This window comes from Cebus imitator, unplaced genomic scaffold, assembly GCF_001604975.1.
Source record: "Cebus imitator isolate Cc_AM_T3 unplaced genomic scaffold, Cebus_imitator-1.0 Scaffold4, whole genome shotgun sequence".
Lineage (NCBI taxonomy): Eukaryota > Metazoa > Chordata > Mammalia > Primates > Cebidae > Cebus > Cebus imitator.
Genome location: NW_016107319.1, coordinates 127,437 through 145,894, shown reverse-complemented (window position 1 = coordinate 145,894; position 18,458 = coordinate 127,437). Strand labels below are relative to the sequence as shown.

Below are 18,458 nucleotides of genomic sequence, written 5' to 3'. Positions count from 1 at the left end.
TCTTTTTCTTTTTTGAGACAGAGTCTCACTTTGTCTCCCAGGCTGGAGTGCAGTGGTACGATCTCTGCTCAATGCAACCTCTGCCTCCTGGGTTGAAGCAATTCTCCCACCTCAGCCTCCTGAGTAGCTGGGGCTACAGATGCCTGCTACCACACCTGGCCGATTTGTTTGGTAGAGGCGGGGCTTCACCATTTTGGCCAGGCTGGTCTCAAACTCCTGAACGCAGGCAATCCACCTGCCTTGGCCTCCCAAAGTGCTGGGATTACAGGTGTGAGCTGCTGCGCCCGGATGCTCTGAGGGCTTTTTGGTTGTCTGTGCATCCCAGGTCTGAGAAAAGAGCCTGGCATATAGTAGTCATTGAATAAATGTGTTAAATAAGTGGGTGGATGAATCATGCCCTGGCTGTTCAAGGCATGTCCTGCATAAGCAATCGGTGGGCTGGAGGGCTTTGGTTGTTTACACAGCAGCACAAATACCTCAGACTCAGAGAAAATAGGAAGAGATTTCACCTCTCTGGGTCTGCTTTAGAAACCAGCTTTCTCAGTCCTGGCTGCGAGAGGGGCCCCTCTGGCAATGGGAAGTCAGCTCTGTTTGTTGACGTGGCCATACACCTATCAGTCTGTCCATCTGCCTGTTGGGTGTGTGTGCCACAGGGCCACCTGGTACATGACCCTCTGTGTGGAATGGTGCCCCCACCTTGACTTGTGCAGTGTGCATCCTCTGTAACTGTACTTGGCCACCTGGTATGCCAGGTGCTGGGAATATAGCAATGGATAAGACTCAGTTCATGCCCTTGAGAGCTCACGGTCTCATGGGGGAGACAAACACTAAACAATTCAGGGTATCGCAGTGCTGAATGCAGTAATGGAGGGGTGCATGTGGGCCTGGGAAATTTCAGAGAAGGAGCCCCCTTCCCAGCCTGGGAGGGTTTAGGATGGTATCTGGGCTAAGCCACCTTCTCTTCTTGTCTTGGGTACATGTGCATCTGGCTCCATGTGGGGCCAGCCCGTCTCATGAGCAATGTCTGTCCTCAAGGAGCTGAGCCTAGGGGCTACAGCAGATGCCCGTGCTCCTGCCAGTGTCATGCCTGGCCTGCCTACTGTAACACATCATTTCCTTCCCTCTCCTGCCATGAAAGCAGGCGTGAAGACTGAAGGTTGGTCTGCATTCTTTGTTTAGCTCTATTTATGGTTAAACGCAGTTATAACTTTGGTAGGGCGAGGTGGCTTACGCCTGTAATCCCAGCACTTTGGGAGGCCGAGGCAGGTGGATCACCTGAGGTTAGGAGTTCAAGACCAGCCTAACCAACGTGGCAAAACCCCGTCTCTACTAAAAATAAATTCGCCAGGCATGGTGATGGGTGTGTGTAATCCCAGCTAGTCAGGAGGTTGAGGCAGGAGAATTGCCTGAATCCGGGGGCTGGAGGTTGCAATCAACAGAGACTGCGCCACCACACTCAAGCCAGGCTAAAGAGCAAAACTCCATCTCATAACAAAACAAATCAAAAAACCCACACAATTACGACTTTGGAGAAAGGGGTTGATCTTGGGCAGTGTGCTTGTCCCAAATCCACCCAGCATGTGTGGGATGGGGAAACTGAGGCACAAATGGAGCAGACCTTTCAGCCATCCTTGCCCCTTCCGCTTTACACAAGACATTCCCTTCACTCCCTTGGGGCATTTAGATAGAGGCTTAGGACGGGTTTTGCTTTGCTTCTTACCAATTTCTTGGGTCTTCTGAATTCCGAGGCAGCACAGTGATGGGCGAGGAGGAAGCAGGTCAGTGATTTCTGGGTTGGAGTTGGCTCTGCTCATAGAATGAGGCCAGGGACGGGCCGGGACTGCTGCTGTATGCCTGGGGAGGGGCCCTTGAATGTCTGCGTTTTCACCCCTCTGGCTGTTCATTAGTTCATTTAGCACACATTTACTAGCCACCTACTGTGTGTCTGGCTTTGAGACTGGCACTGGGGGATGCAGCCTGAGTCCCCAGATGCCTTTCTTGTCACTGGTGACCTTGGCTACGCTTTATTGTTGCGTGGGTCACGTTACCGTGACCAGCATGCCTTGAGGGGACTGTGCTTATAAAGCACCTGGCACACAGTGGATGGACAGCAAATGGCAAGCGTTTGATTGTCAGCTGCCACCTGCATCCTGGGGCACAGTCAAGACACACACCGGCCCAGGCAGTGCAGGGTCACCCGTGCCTGTTGAGGAGCTCCAGCAGGTGGCAGAGGGGGCCTTGAGGAGGGGTGTCACCTAGTGGAATTCCAGTGGCTAGAGCCAACCCAAACCTCCTGCCTTCCGCAGTGTGTGGCTAAGGGTCCCAGCCCAGGGCTTTTGTGCAAGCACCCAGAAGCTGACTCTGGCCACCTTAAAGAAAAAGAGGGTGTTTTGTGGAAGGATACCAGGTAACTCATGAATCAAAGGCAGAACCGAGCAAGTAGGACTCTGGAAGTGGGAATTCCAGGAGACAAAGCAGACTCTTTCAGGACAGATGAACCTGAACTGTCTTTGGTCCTTGTAGACCACTGATAATGATTCACGTCCTGGGAAAAGGGCTTTTAGGGGCGACCTGGGACAATGCCCTCCTTAGCTGGGGAAGCTGAGGCGCCCTGATTGACAGGACTGCCAGGGCTGTGGGAAAAGGGAGAGCTGATCCCCTCAAAAGGCTGAGAGGCGTCCAGGTGTGGTGGCTCCCACCTGTAATCCCAGCACTTTGGGAGGCCAAGGTGAGCGGATCACCTGAGGTCAGGAGTTGGAGACCAGCCTGGCCAACATGGTGAAACCACGTCTCTACTAAAAATAGAAAAGAATTAGCCTGGCACAGTGGTGCGTGCCTGTAGTCCCAGCTCCCTGGGAGGTTGAGGTGGGATGATTGATTGAGCATAAGAGGCAGAGGTTGCAGTGAGCCAAGATTGCACCCCTGCACTCCAGCCAGGGCGACAAAAAAAAACACCGTCTCCAAAAAGAAAAAAACGCCTGCAGGATGGTGGACTACCCGATGTTCAGATTCCAGATTCCTCCTCTTAGGCTTCAGAGTGGAATTTCCCAGCTGCCCAGTTCAACCTGTGGGCTAACTGGTGGGTCGAGAGGGTGAGGCAGCCTCAGCAGCCACTGCAGAAGCTCCCAACTGACCCTGGTGGTTGCACACAGTGAGGAACAGGAGTGGAGAAGGCTGAGGCTTACAGCAGGGTGGCCTGGGGCTGTTGGTAGGAGAGGCAGGGCTCTCTGCGGCATGTAGCCTCCAGATGGGGGTCCCTGGGAGTGTTCTGGAACATTCTCTTCTCATCCCTGCCCAGAGAAAGATGGTTAAAGCCATGGCGGGTTCCCAGCGTCATGCATGTGTGTGAGGACTGGCTGCATGGAAGTCCTGCTTGGTATCACTCTTCCTTCCTGAGTGATGTGGCTATTTGGGCTTGGTTGGTTGGTTTGTTTTAATTTAGTGTTTTTTAAATTTCTAATTTAAAAAACAAAACAGACATTGACACTAAAAGGTATGTTAAAAGCAGAGGTTCTCAGTTTCTGGCTGTGCTTAGAATTCTCTATGGAGCGTGTTTAAAGATGCATTTAGTAATAAGCAACACAGGTATGCCATCACTGAACACTCGCTGTGCCAAGCACTGTGTGTGATGTCATTTCACCCTCTCATGAATGAGGGTCATGTCTGCTGCCGTTGCTGTTTTGCAGATGTGGAAGATGAGGCTCAGAGAAGGCACACAGCCAGGTAGTAAGAGAACACTTCCCACGCATCACAGTTACCTTGAGAGTCACCACAGGGACCAGGCTGGACATGAGAGCACCTGCTCATTTTTTATTTTAATATTTTTCTTTTACTCATTTTAAAAAATTCTTTCATTATTTATTTATTTTTTGAGACAGTCTTGCCCTGTCACCCAGGCTGGAGTGCAGTGGTGCCATCTTGGCTCACTGCAACCTCTGACTCCCTGGTTCAAGTGATTCTCGTGCCTCAGCCTCCTGAGTAGGTTGGATTGTAAGCGCACACCACTGCACCCGGCTAAATTTTGTATTTTTAGAGTAGAAATGGGGTTTTGTAATGTTGGCCAGGCTGATCTTGAACTCCTGGCCTCAACTGATCTGCCCGCCTCAGCCTCATAAATGCTGGAATTACAGATGTGAGCCACTGTGCCTGACCGCCACCTGCTCATTTGTAAAGCCCCCCTGTGATTGATTTGCAACCAAGACTGAGGATCCCTGGTGTGGAGTGCCTTCCTGAGTCCAGGGATGATCTGCAGCCCCCACTTCCCTTCCAGGCGTGTCTGTGTCTCCATGTGGCTTTCTGTGAGACCCTGCAGTTTTGAGTTCTGCTTTTATTCATGTCACCCGAGCGTCCCCAGGGTCACCCTGACTGTGCTGCTGGCTGCATATTTATCCCTTTTGTGTCTTCTGTCCTGGGTCCTCTCCCACCTCTTCTGGGGTCAGCCCTTTGGTGCCTTACATTGTGCTGCTTTCTCTCCTGGCACCAAAGAGTGAGGCAGCCAGTGCGCAGTGGGGGCTGCAGTCACCATCACTGGGGTACTGTGAACTGGGAAAGAGATACGATCTGTTTCAGCATAGCACAGTGCCTGAGCACGCTTGATAAGTGCTGGTTGTCATTGTCATTGTTAATGTTCTGGTGATTATAGTTGATGCTGGCTGGATTCTTCCTGGGTTGGGGCAGATGCCTAGCTGCCCTGTCCCTTGGTGTCCTTATGAGGGTCTTTCCCTAAGTCTGCAGCCAAGGCATCTGACTGGGCTGGGGTCTCATCTGAAGAATCAACCGGGAAAGGGCCCACTTCGAAGTTCACCTGGTTGTTGGCCGAACTCGGTTCCCCAGTTGTTCAATTATTGAAATAATTGCTTAGTACTGTGGAAACAGCCACTGCCCCAGGTACCTTTTACAATGAACTCTCTCTGGGACCTTTCTGTGATCTGGGAACTAAAGAGTTAATTCCTGACACTACAGGGGTTCCTGGGCCTCTGCCTGTTGGCTGATGCCCTTGTCAAACTGATTCTCTATTTTGAATATCACCTCTTCTTACAGTGCTTAGGAACCAGGGGGCTGTGCCCTTTCCCTCCTGCGGTTCCTTGCATCAGGGTCCTGAGAAGTGAGCTTCATACAGCAGAGATGCTGTTACCTGGGCTGGGTTTTACCCATTGCTGCTGGTACGAGATGCTACCTCGGGCCCAGTGCCCTGAGTGGATGGAGCTCTCTGCACAGCTGCAAAGCACCATTCCTGCCCCAAGGGACTGAACTCCAGATTCCACCTGCCCCGCAACCACGCAGCCTGTTCATGGCCTCTGCAGAGCAGGTCTACTTTCTGAGCATCCTGGTGGCCCAGTGCTCTGCCGTCTCATCCCTGAAGTGGCCAGTTTTCCTTGCCCTTGGTTTTAGCATCTGGCTCATATAACTCCCCTCCCCTCCTTTGTCTCTTGTCTGCCAGGGGTCACGGGCATCAGCAGTCCAGGGAAGGAAGCAAAGCAAATGGAGAATGGCTTGCTGGTGACGGACAGGGCGGGGAAGCAACTGCAGAGGTAAGTGGGGGGAGGTGGCGTGACTCATGCAGGCCTCATGATTTCACCATCTGTCCACACTTCTGACACTCTCGTTCCCTACATGGTGTGGGTCTTTGCTCAGGTCACTCGGGGGGTGGCCTGGAAGGTTCAGGCTTGTGAAGCACTATTCGATTGAAAACTGTCTCATGGCCAGGTATGGTGGCTCATGCTTGTAATCTCAGCACTTTAGGAGGTTGAGGCAGGAAGATCGCTTGAAGCTAGGAGTTTGAGACTACCCTGGGCAACATAGCAAGACCTCATGTCTACGAAAAAGGAAGTATCGTTGTGTTTGATTATAGAGGGCTTCCTTAGATCCCAGGGGATTTACAGCATATGCAGTATGTTAACCATACCAGCTTTTAAAAATTGGCTAAGTTGGCCAGGCGTGGTGGCTCACACCTGTAATCCCAGCACCTTCGGAGGCTGAGGCAGGTGGATCACCTGAGGATGGGAGTTCAAGACCAGCCTGGCCAACATGGTGAAACCCCGTCTCTACTAAAGGCACAAAAATTAGTCAGGTGTGGTGGCAGGCACCTGTAATCCTAGCTACTCGGGTGGCTGAGGCGTGAGTATCGCTTGAACCTGTGAAGTGGGGGTTACATTGAGCCGAGATTGTGCCACAACACTCCAGCCTGGGCAACAGAGCAAGACTCCATCTAAAAAAAACAAAAACAAAAAAACCAGCAAAAGAACAATAAAAATGGACAAGTCAGAGCCTAAACACACTGGACCCCGGGGATTTGAGAAAGAATGGTGGCCCTGCAGTTGCTGTGGGAGTCAGGAGGGCAAAGACGATGAGGCCTAGCGCTGTTCGTTGCTATATGTCAGTTCTGCCATTGCTATCATCTTTCACAGCCTACACTCTAGTGAGAGACTCCAGACAGGGCATGAGCACAGGAGGATGTAAGATGTTCGTCCGAGATGCTAGCACGGATTTGCGAAGCCCTGGGTCATGAAGCAGGAAGCCCCAGCTGCCCACCTGAATTCTAGATTCCGTCCAGAGTTGGTTCCGATTCTTCCCTTGGGCGCTCTCTGAAAACTCACTCTTGCTTTCGGATTTGAGGGCCACTTCCACCTCACTTGGTCTTAACCAAAGACCTTTGCACAGATCTCATGTGCAAGGAAAGGTTACCCACCTCCAGGCCCTAGATCAAAGAGGGGAGGTGCTGGAGGTTTATTTGGCCTTCAGGAAGCGTTTTCAGGGGACACAGTTCTGGGGGTGCAGTGATGACTCACATGGGGCTCTTGACATCAGGTAGCTTGTAACCCTGTGCAGGAGATAAGTAGGTAGAGGAAGGTACAGAAAGTTCCACGGCAAAGAGCCACATCTGTGTTTTGCATGGACTCCATAATTGCTTTCTTTTTGTTTTTTTGAGATGGAGTCTCCCTCTGTTACCCAGGTTGGAGGGCAGTGTGCAGTGGCGCCATCTCAGTCACTGACCACAAAACTGAGCAACGCAATCTGTGATGATCTCTGGGGGTTTGCAATGAAACTGATGACCACTGATATGCAAAAAGTGCCTTTGTTTTAGGCGGGGTCTTACTCTGTCGCCGAGGCTGGAGTACAGTGTCACAGTCACGGCTAACTGCAGCTTCTGCCTCTGGGATTCAAGAGATTCTTCTGCCTCAGCCTGCCAAGTATTTGGGACTCTAGGTGCCTACCACCACACCTGGCTAATTTTTGTCTTTTTAGTAGAGACGGGGTTTCACCATGTTGGGCAGGCTGTTCTTGAACTATGGCCTTAAGTGATCCGCCCTCCTTGGCCTCCCAAAGTGTTAGGATTACAGGTGTGAGCCACTGCACCCAGCCAAAAAGTGCTTTCTGAGTAACACGCTTGGATGAAGGAGCAGCCAGGGCAAGATCCCACCCCAACCCCCACCGCCTTTGTAAAACAAGAAAATTAAATGAGCTGGGTACTTTGCCCTATTTTTTTCATTATATTTTATATTTTGAATCTTCTTCATGTTTGAAAGATGATCTAAGACGAGCTGTTTCTGTTTTATCTTTTATTTGAGATCAGTTAGAATTGATCTCAAAAAAAAAAAAAAAAAAGGAAGCGCACACTTTTTTGCATATCAGTGGTTGTGGGCTTTTTGCAAACCCCAGAGATATCACACATTGCATTTCCCACAGGCCTCATTCCTGCCTGAGACAGTCCTTTTCTCTGGGGACCTATTACCCTGGGGAATGACATGGTGGGGGGGCTTGCACATGTGCACATGTACATACATGTTTACATGTGTGCCTGTGGGAACATTCCATCTCTTACACCATGGTTCAGATGTAAAAAGCAGCCCGAGCAGGGAGCCCCCCGACCCTGCCCAAAGCATCCGTGCTGTTGACACCCCTGTGCTTTGCTTCTCCAGACAGCTCAGCAGCTCCTCCTCCTACAGTGGGGACATCAGCAGGTGCCACAACAGCACCGCAGAGCTGCAGAAAGCAGAGGCCAAGCAGGAGGAGACCTGGAAGCTGATGGAGGCTGACAAAGCGCAGACAGGGCAGGTGAGATTCACTCCTTCAGTGATGGTGGTGGCTAGAGTTGGCAGAGCACCCACTGTGCAGAGTGCCTTGTCTGTAAAGGTATTATTTACTGCACCAGAAACGGAGGCCAGAGAGGTTTAGTGACTTACCTAAGGTCACCGCTGGCAAGCAGCAGAACTGGGATTTGAACCCTGGCGGACTCCGGGGTTGGTGCTTGGTCTCTGCTCTACTGACTGCCACATCGACTTGAGCAGCTTAGGAGCTCTCATTAGCTATGGGCGACCTGGATGCTTTAAATCAGGGCTTCCTGCAACATGCGGGTCCGTTGTGCCCAAGATGGTTTCAGGTTGTGTGCAGACACATTCAATGACAAATGAATGTTTGTTTCATTTCTTTTTTTTGAGACGGAGTCTCTCACCAAGTCTAGAGTGCAGTGGCGCAATCTTGGCTCACTGCAACCTCTGCCTCCCAGGTTCAAGCAATTTTCCTGCCTTAGCCTCCTGAGTAGATGGGATTGCAGACACTTGCTACCACGCCCAGCTAATTTTTGTATTTTTAGTAGAGACAGGGTTTTGCCATGTTGGCTAGGCTCATCTTGAACTCCTGGGATCATCTGCCCTCCTCGGCCTCCCAAAATGCTGGGATTACAGGTGTGAGCCACTGCTCCCAGCCTGTTTTTTATTTGTCATTTGTTCCTTATGATTATGTCCCTGAGAAAGTCTCAGTTGGGTCATAGCCTGGCTTCGGTACCTAACAACTACTAGCCTCTCTTTGTAACAAGGAAAGCAGGTTTCGAGCTGTTTTATTATTTTTTTTAAAAAGATCATCTATTTTGGGCAAGTGTTAATAATTCTCCATTTATGGTAGTGATCCAGAGTTTATTTTTAAAAATAAATGTGGTTGTGTTTTTAAAAATATAGTGAATGGAATTTTAAAAATAGGTAAAAAAGCATTCAGATAAAGAAAAACAAAAAACCCATGAAAGGTGGTAGCGGAGGAGTGAGGCTGGGACACTTTCTCTTAGATCCGTCCGGATGTGTCCAGAGCTTCCCAGGACTTTCTGTTCCTGGTTTCTTCCTTAACTTGTCATCACAGGCAGGACCATGGCCAGGGGTAGAGATAACTGGTGTTATGACCTCTCTCCTCTTTTGTCCTACCCTTAGTGACCCTCCAGGAAGCTAGAGAAATTACCCAAATGGCAGGATATGGGAAGGAAGGGGCAGAGATGCGAGGCCCTTTAATCCTCATTTAACTCCAATTTTATATTCAGGGGACACCAAAGCCAGGTGGCTTGTAACTTGTCAAAGCTGGACCAAGAGTGGAGCCGGGCACAACATGCTCATCGTTTCTTTCTTGTTTTTGTTTTTTTAATTAAAAATTTTTTTTTCCCTCTGACAAGGTCTGACTTCGTCACCCAGGATGAAGTATAGTGGCACTGTCATGGCTCACTGCAGCCTCTACCTCCCAGATTCAAGTGATTCTCCCACCTCAGCCTCCCAAGTAGCTGGGAGTTTAGGTGTGTACCACCACGCTTGACTAATGTTTTTATTTTTTTGTAGAGCTGAATTTCACCCCTTTGCCCAGGCTGGTCTTGAACTCCTGGGCTCAAGTGATTTGCCTGCCTTGGCTTCCCAAAATACTGGGATTACTGGCATGAGCCACCACACCTGGCCACACACTTGTCACTTCGGACCCCCGAACCCACCATACTCCACTGCTCATGAGAAAGGCGTTCCTGAACCCTCCAGGCTAATTTCAGGGACAACAGGCAGCTTGGCTGCGTGATGAAGCCACCTGGTGAAATAAACACATTCTTCAATATGACCTGTCTCCTCTCCCACATATTTCATTTCCCAGAATGGAGACTGGAAAACTCAAAAGGCAGCAATTAGTTAGTTCCACATCAGACATGTTACCTTTCAGTTGTTACCTTTCAGCTAGACCTTAGGGTCAGATGATTTTTGTTTTGTTTTGGTGGGGGGCAGGGCCTTGCTGTGTTGCTGAGGCTGGAGTGCAGTGGAGTGACCATAGCTCACTGCAGCCTGAAGCTTCTGGGTTCAAGTGGTCCTCCTAGCTCAGCCTCCTGAGTAGGCATGGCCTACCATGCGTAACTAATTAAAAATTTTTTTGTAGAGACAGGGTCTTACTGTGTTTCCCAGGCTGGTCTCAAATTCCTGGGCTCAAGCAATTCTCTTGCCTTGGCCTCCCAAAGTGCTGGAATTATAAGTGTGAGCCACCGTTCCCAGTCCAGGTGATTTTTATGACTCAAAATTCGCATGAAAAGCTTGAAATCACAATGAGCACAGACACGGGTAAAGATACCTGGAGTTTCTTGAAACTAAGCCAGGCGGTTTAGGAAGGGGCTGGCCTAGGGCAGGTTGCCGTCTCTCATGTCAGGCAGCTAGACGGATTGGTTAAGGGAATACACTAGGAAAAGAAACTCCAGCCTTCGTCTCCTGGAGGGAACTGGGCACTGGGAAGATGGTTGAGATGGTATTCTGTGCTCAGAATGAAAGGAGCTGGGGGAGGCTGGCCCAGTTGTGATGCGTAGGTGACACTGGCCTTGGTTGCTGGGCAGTATGTCACACATTGCCTAAAGCTCATGGATGGCTTCTGCTTTCTGTCAGTCTTGGCATAGAAGTTGGAATCCTGACCCGAGTCTCCCATGCCATGTGTGGGCCGGCTGTAACTGTTTTCTCCAGCCTCTTGCTCCTTGCTGCCCCATGATCTCCTAGCTCCAGCCACCCGTGCCTTCTCTCAGTTCCCCAGATGTGCTTCGTTCCCTCCTACCTCAGGGCCTTTGAAAGTGCTGCTTCAGCTGGTTTTAACTCTTTTTTTTTTTTATCCTGGCAACAGAGTCTTCCTCTGTCACCCAGGCTGGAGTACAGTGGTGCATTTATGGCTTGCTGCAACCTCCACCTCCGAGGTTCAAGCGATTCTTGTGCCTCAGCCTCCAGAGTAGCTGGGACTACAGGTGCATGCCCCCATACCCAAATAATTTTTGTATTTTTGTAGAGACAAGGTTTCACCATGCTGGCCAGGCTGCTCTCGGACTCCTGACCTCAGGTGATCCACCTGCATCTGCCTCCCAAAGTGCTGGGATTACAGGTGTGAGCCACCACACCCGGCTTTGGTTTAACTCTTTACGTGGAAAAAACTGGAATCGTGTGCTGTTTGCAGCCCTTTGTGAAGATGCATTTATCTGGGATGATTTGACGGGAGCCTATCTCACCACGCGACTGGAAGCTCCGTGTGTGATGGCAGAGACCTGCAGTTTGTTTTTGTTGTTGTTGTTTTTGAGGTGGAGTGTCACTCTGTCGCCCAGGCTGGAGTACAGTCGGGCAATCTCGCCTCACTGCTATAACTTCTGCCCCCTGTGTTCAAGTGATTGTCCTGCCTCGGCCTCCCAGTTAGCTGGGATTACAGGTGCCCGTCACCAAACCTGGCTAATTTTGTATATTTTTAGTAGAGGCAGAGTTTCATCGTATTGGCCAGGCTGGTCTCCAATTCCTGACCTCAGTTGATCCACCCGCCTCGGCCTCACAAAGTGCTGGGGTTACAGGCATGAGCCATCGCACCTGGCCCTGGACTTTGTTTACTGCTAATGTTGTCGAATAGCTAAAGGGGAGGGTGTTCCAGGTGGGAGCAAAGGCAGGCAGCTGGGTGGCGCAGTGCTGGTGAAGCCCTGGCCTTGTGCAGCTGAGCCGGTGCTGCATGTGCTAAGCTGCCTTGTCCCCCATGGTCTCAGGTCAAGCTCTCTGTGTACTGGGACTACATGAAGGCCATCGGACTCTTCGTCTCCTTTCTCAGCATCTTCCTTTTCATGTGTAACCACGTGGCTTCGCTGGCTTCCAACTATTGGCTCAGCCTCTGGACTGACGACCCCATCGTCAACGGGACCCAGGAGCACACGAAAGTCCGGCTGAGCGTCTACGGAGCCCTGGGCATTTCCCAAGGTGGGTGGCACCATCTCCCACCCGCTCGATTTGAACCCCTGTGGTGGTCTTGTCTGATTATAGAAATGGATCTTTAGAGTCCTCAGGGTTTTGTGGGACCCCAGACCAGGCCAAACCAAGAGGAACAGTAGCTGGCAGCTAGTAGACACTCAAAGATTTGCAGAGTGAGTGTTTGAGTGCTTTGTTCACGTGGCGCTTGGTGGTAGACAGGAGTGCTCCTTTGTGCCCATTTTACAGATGAGGACAGTTGAGAACAGACGCCACTGGAAGCACTGCGAGTTGGGAGGGCCCCCCTACCCTGTTTGCTCTTTCAGGTGGCAGAGCTTCCGTGAGGTCTCACTTGTGTTCTGTGGCCTGCTGGGCCTGGGTGGAAATTGGTTCATCCTAGTAATTCCCAATTATGGGCAGGGAATGTTTGACAATACCTGGAGTTGCTTTTGGTTGTCACAAGATTGAGAAACCCTGCTGTTGGCCAGGCATGGAGGGAAGCTGAGGTCAGAGGATCACTTGAGGCCAGATGTTTGAGACCAGCCTGGACAACATAGTGAGACCCTGCCTCTAGAAAAAATAGGTAAACAAAATAATCTATAGCTGCACATGGTGCTCTGCGCCTGTGGTCTCGGCTGCTTTGGTGGCTGAGGTGAGAGGATTGCTTGAGGCCAGGAGTTTGAGCCTGTAGTTCCACCTATGATTGCACCACTGCAGCCCAGCCTGGGCGACAGAGCAAGACCCTGTCTCAAAAAACAAAAAAACAAAAAAGAAACCCTGCTCTGTACCGTTCTGTGTGGTCCTGTGGGAGTCCTCAACTGCAGCAGGGTCGATCATAACGGCTGGTGTTGGTGGAGCATTTACTTGGTACTTGGCTCTGCTCTAAACACTTCCACCTGCTTTAACTTATTTTATCCTTGCAGCAGTCCTGTGAGGTAGGAGTTAATATTTCCCCCATTTTGGAGATGTAGAAATTGAGGTCCAGAGAGGTTGAGTGATTTGCCAAAAGTCACACAGCTAATACATGGTGGCATTGGCATAGAACAAGGCAGTCTGGCTCAGGAGCTCACGCTGTTAACCACTGTGCTGTGCAGTATGTGAGCCGTGTTTGTAAATATCATGTGTGTTCCATACACTATATACACAGTAAATGCATAGGCTTCACAGATTTGAGTGCTTCCTGTATGCCAGGCACATTGCCAGGTGGGGACGTTACATTCCACAGTGCTCCGAGGTCAGTGTCATTGTCCCGTTTTATGGATGAGAAAACTGAGAGATTGAGTGACCTGTAGGAGGTCCCATAGCTGGTAAGTGGCAGAGGTGGGGTTTGGCACCATTGACTCCAGAGCCTATCATTGGAGCCCCTGCCTCTGCGGTCTCTTCCTAATTAAAGAGGCCAAGATGGAAGCCTCTTTATTCCTAGGAAGTGGCTGCTCTGGAATGCGCAGTGCCCTCCTGTGGGTTGTTTGAGAGAACCACCAGGATGTCCAGGAGATGGCTTTGGAAAACCCACCAGTAGCAGAGCAGACATGGATTCCCTGAGTCTCTCAATCCCTAACCTCCCCTTCCCTTGCCATTAGGGCAAAGGACTGTGGCCTACAAATTATAATTGAGGGAAGGTAGAGAACAGAGACAGTGTGGTATTACCTGAACTCACACAGCATCAGTGCCTATTCTAGAGCTCTACTGTCTGGTGCGGTAGTCACAAGGCACAGGTGGCTATTTCAGTTTCAACTATTAAAATTAAATAACGCCTGGGTGCAGTAGCTCACACCTGTAATCCCAGCACTTTGGGAGGCCAGGGTGGGTAGATTTCTTAGTCCAGGGGTTCGAGACCAGCCTGGGCAACATGGCAAAACCTTGTTTCTACAAAAAATACAAAAATGTGCTGGGCATGGTAGCCCATGCCTGTAATCCCTGCTACTCAGGAGGCATAGAACATTTCCATCATTGCAGAAAATTACTTTAGATAGCATTGTTCTAGCGCAGCGATCCCCGGGCTTTTTTGGCCCCAGAGACCGGTTTCATGGAAAGGGCGGGGGATGATTTTGAGATGAAACTGTTTCACCTTAGATCCTCAGGCATTAGATTCCCATCAGGAGCGCACAACCTAGGTCCCTTGCACGCGCAGTTCACAGTAGGGTTTGCGCTGCTGTGAGGATCTAATGCCACCGCAGAGCTGACGGGGCGGAGCTCGGGCGGTGACGCTCACTTGCCCACTGCACCCTCCTGCTCTGTGGCCCGATTACCTAACAGGTCATGGACTGGTGCCTATCTGTGGCCTGGGGGTTTGGGACCTTGTTCCAGAGGAGTATGCCCTGTGGATTAAAAGCAGGCTGTCTGGATTAAAATCCCAGTTCTGTTTCTGATAGCCACAGTATAATACAGGCAAAAGCATTCACCTATCTCGACCTCAGTTTTCTCATCTGTAAATTGGGTAGTAATAGAAATTATTCGGAGTCACCATACAAAGTAGTTACATACGAAACCCAGCACAGTGCTTAGCACATAGGAAGTGCCCTCTGAAAATAGCCGCCATCATCATCATCATCATTATTTTTGAGACAGTGTGTCACTCTGTCCCCCATGTTGGAGTGCAGTGGCATAATCTCGGCTCACTGCGACCTCCACCTCCTGGATTTAAGTAATTCCCTTGCCTCAGCCTCCTGAGCAGCTGGGATGACAGGCACCCGCCACCACGCCTGGCTAATTTTTGTATTTTTAGTAGAGATGGGGTTTTACTGTCTTGACCAGCCTGGTGTCAAACTCCTGACCTTAAGTGATCTGTCCACCTCAGCCTCCCACAGTGGTGGGATTACAGGCGTGGGCCACTGTGCCTGGCCATCATCATCACTATTAGAAGTTCGGAGTCAGGCCTGCCTCGTGCACACGGCCACTCCTCCCTGCAGTATCTGGCTGGCACTCAGCTCCTCTCCGCATTGTGGAGTTTAACTCCAAGTGTCTGCAGGGATCGCTGTGTTTGGCTACTCCATGGCTGTGTCCATCGGGGGGATCTTCGCTTCCCGCCGTCTGCACCTGAACCTGCTGGACAACGTCTTGCGGTCACCCATGAGCTTCTTTGAGCGGACCCCCAGCGGGAACCTGGTGAACCGCTTCTCCAAGGAGCTGGACACGGTGGACTCCATGATCCCGCAGGTCATCAAGATGTTCATGGGCTCCCTGTTCAACGTCATTGGCGCCTGCATCATTATCCTGCTGGCCACACCCATTGCCGCCGTCATCATCCCGCCCCTCGGCCTCATCTACTTCTTCGTCCAGGTAGGAGGTGGGGTCTTAATGTTCGGGACCAGCCCTACTGTGTGTTACACACCAGTGTCACCTAAAGCCTCATCTTATCTCACCATGTCTCCAGTGTGGTGCTTTTGAAGCTTGTAGATTTGTTTTTGTCAGTTTCTAACACCTAAATTGATAGTGTTTTTGCTCACAATAACCAAATGCACTTTTTTTGTCAAATCCACTTTTTTTCTAAGTTTTATTTTTCCATCTGTCAATTTAAAAAGGAAACAAAACCTATAGCTATAAAGACAACTTTATTATTGAAATTTCTTTTTTTCTCTTTTTGAGATGGTACAATCTTGACTCACTTCAGGCTCTCCCTTCTGGTTCAAGTGATTCCCCTGCCTCAGCCTCCCGAGCAGCTGGGACTACAGGCGCGCACCACCATGCCTGGCTAATTTTTGTATTTTTAGTAGAGATGGGGTTTCATGAATGTTGGCCAAGCTGAAAACTTCTGACCTCAGGTGATCCACCCACCTCAACCTCCCAAAGTATTAGGATTATAGGCGTGAGCCAATGCACCTGGCCTAAAATTCCATCAAGTATAAAATTGTTTAGTTCCTAAGCCTCCTACAGATAGTGGAAACATGAATAATAGGAGCTTAAGCAAGATAGGTGTTTCTTTTGCTCTGTCATAATAGAAATTTAGAGGTAGGCTGTTCAGGGCTGGTATGGCATCTTAATGAGCTTAAGATCCCATATACCTGCTTTTATTTAAAAATTTTAAAAATGTTACCTATTTTTACAAGTTCTTCATTCTTCAGTTGGCCTCATGGCCCGAGATGGCTGCTGGGTCTCCAGCCATTATATCTATATTTCAGTCGGCAAGTCTGAGGAGGGGAAGCATGGCAAGGGAGTGTATGGGTGCTGAATCAGCACCACCCCTTATCTGCAGGCAGACATTCTAAGAACCCCCCAATGGATGCCTGAAACTGCACATAGTACTGAATCATACATACGCTGTTTCCTGTACACACATACCTGTGAAATTTATAAATTTGGCATAGAAAGAGCTTAATAGTAATAATGTACAATAATGGAACAGTTATAACAATATGCCACTATCACAATGGACCCTGGGAAGTGCCGTGTTTCACCTGGGCACATTGCACTTCCCAAGAAGAAGTTTCTGTTGGGGCCGGGTGTGGTGGGTCACACTTGTAACCATAGTCCTTTGGGAAGCCGAGGTGGGTGGACCACCTGAGGTCAGGAGTTGGAGACCAGCCTAATTAATATGGTGAAACCCAGTCTCTACTAAAAATATAAAACTTAGCCAGGTATGGTGGTGTGCATCTGTAGTCCCAGCTACTCAGAAGGCTGAGACAGGAGAACCACTTGAACCCGGGAGGCAGAGGTTGCAGTGAACAGAGATCACACCAGTGCACTCCAGCCTGGGCCACAGAGCGGGACTGTCTCAAAAAAAAAAAAAAAAAGCTAAAGAAGTTTCTGTTGGGAAAGAAGGGGAAATTGTGTAGGCAGTCAGTCTGTGCTGCATCCCTTCTGCGGAAGCTGTTATTTGTTCTTTGAACACATGGTTTCTTAGGGTACCACAGGATAGATGTTTTCAGTGGAAGAGCTGAGAGTGCGAACTCAAGTTGATCTGATACCAAAACTCTGCCGTTACTTACCCCTAAAGGATTAACTGCAGCACAATTGCCAGTAAGGATGGGTTGTTTAGATGAGAGCATTTCAGCCGCAACGCAAAATAAGAGTAAGAATCCCTGAGGTTCGCCGTGTCTCAAACCAGGCTGCACAGCCGTTCAGGTGGCGACCAGGAGGCCTTGCTTCAGTCATCCGGCCCCTGTGGCCCAGCACACTGTGGCCCAGTGATTGATGAGAACAAACAGTGACGGAATCAGAGAGAGTAGGTCCAGTTCCCAGAGTCTCGTTATTCCCCTTGAAATTGCTGCCAGCTTTTTTTTTTTTTCTACATTTACCAAAAAATGTTATCTGTGTTCATGCGCCAGCTGGAAAATTTCCTGAGACTTGAGAAGAACAAAACAGGACAAATTCGATGTTGAAGGCAACTTAAATATCTGCAAATAGCAGGACCCTGGGCACGCCATGGAGCGATGTGGTTTCGAGCAGGGGTCATTAGAAGGCACTGTTATTGCAGCACCAAGGATTTTATTTTTCAACAACAAAGGAAATGATTTCAGCAAAGGGCCAAGTGGTGTGTGCCCTGTCATTATCACTGAGATGAAATGCACGACGTGTGTGGGCAGGACTGGAGGGGAGGCAGATACATGAAAACATTATCTTTTTAAGGGTTGAGATCATTGGATAATTAATTTTTAATCGCTTTTGGCTAAATCTACATTTATCCTCATCAGGCAATCTCGTTCCTAAGTGTATATGGAAAAAAAAAAAAGAGAGAGAGAGGGATAAAGAGAGAAAAAGCAGTGCTTAGAATGTTCTTGGCATCTAGATTGATGATTGCCGCAAACTAGAAACAACTCAAATGTCCATTAACGGGACCGTGGAGAAATAAATTGTGATATAATTATATAGTTTATGACTGAGTAGTAAAAAGCAATGAAATGCTCATATACAAAATCATTTGGGTTTATCTCATAGATATTACAGTGCTGAAAAGAAGCCAGACACAAAAGAGTGTGTCCTGTGAGATTTCCTTTATATGAAGTTTGGCCGGGTGCAGTGGCTCATGCCTGTAATTCCAGCAGTTTGGGAGGCTGAGGTGGGAGGATCACTTGGGCCCAAAAGTTCAAGACCAGCCTGGGCAACATGGGAAAACCTGGTCTCTATAGAAAATACAAAAATGAGCTGGGTGTGGTAGCAGGTAGTCCCAGCTGCTGGGGAGGCTGAGGTGGAAGGGTCTCTTGAGCCTAGGAGGTGGAGGTTGCAGTGAGTTAAGGTATTGTGTCACTGCACTTCAGCCTTAGTGACAGAGCAAGTTGTCTCAAAAAAAAATAAACGTCAAATCGTTAGGGCAGGTGGATCACCTGAGGTCAGGAGTTTGAAACCAGCATGGCCAACATGGTAAAACCCTGTCTCTACTGAAAATACAAAAATGAGCCGGATGTGGTGGCAGGCATCTGCAATTTCAGCTACTTGGGAGGCTGAGGCAGGAGAATGGTTGAACCCGGGAGGCAGACATTGCAGTGAGCTGAGATCACGCCACTGCACTCCAGCCTGGGTGATAGAATGAGACTCTGTCTCAAA

At 49.5% G+C, this 18,458-nt stretch overlaps 1 protein-coding gene across 1 annotated transcript in view; it reads left to right on the top strand.

The window, feature by feature from the left end:
- Window positions 1-18,458, top strand: part of ABCC1 (ATP binding cassette subfamily C member 1) — a 202,171-nt gene that overhangs the window by 151,239 nt on the left and 32,474 nt on the right. The window contains exons 20-23 of the mRNA XM_017533114.2: window positions 5,441-5,531; window positions 7,920-8,055; window positions 11,783-11,990; window positions 14,947-15,257. Of these exons, the coding sequence (XP_017388603.1) occupies window positions 5,441-5,531; window positions 7,920-8,055; window positions 11,783-11,990; window positions 14,947-15,257 (746 nt within the window). The remainder of the gene's footprint in view (window positions 1-5,440; window positions 5,532-7,919; window positions 8,056-11,782; window positions 11,991-14,946; window positions 15,258-18,458) is intronic.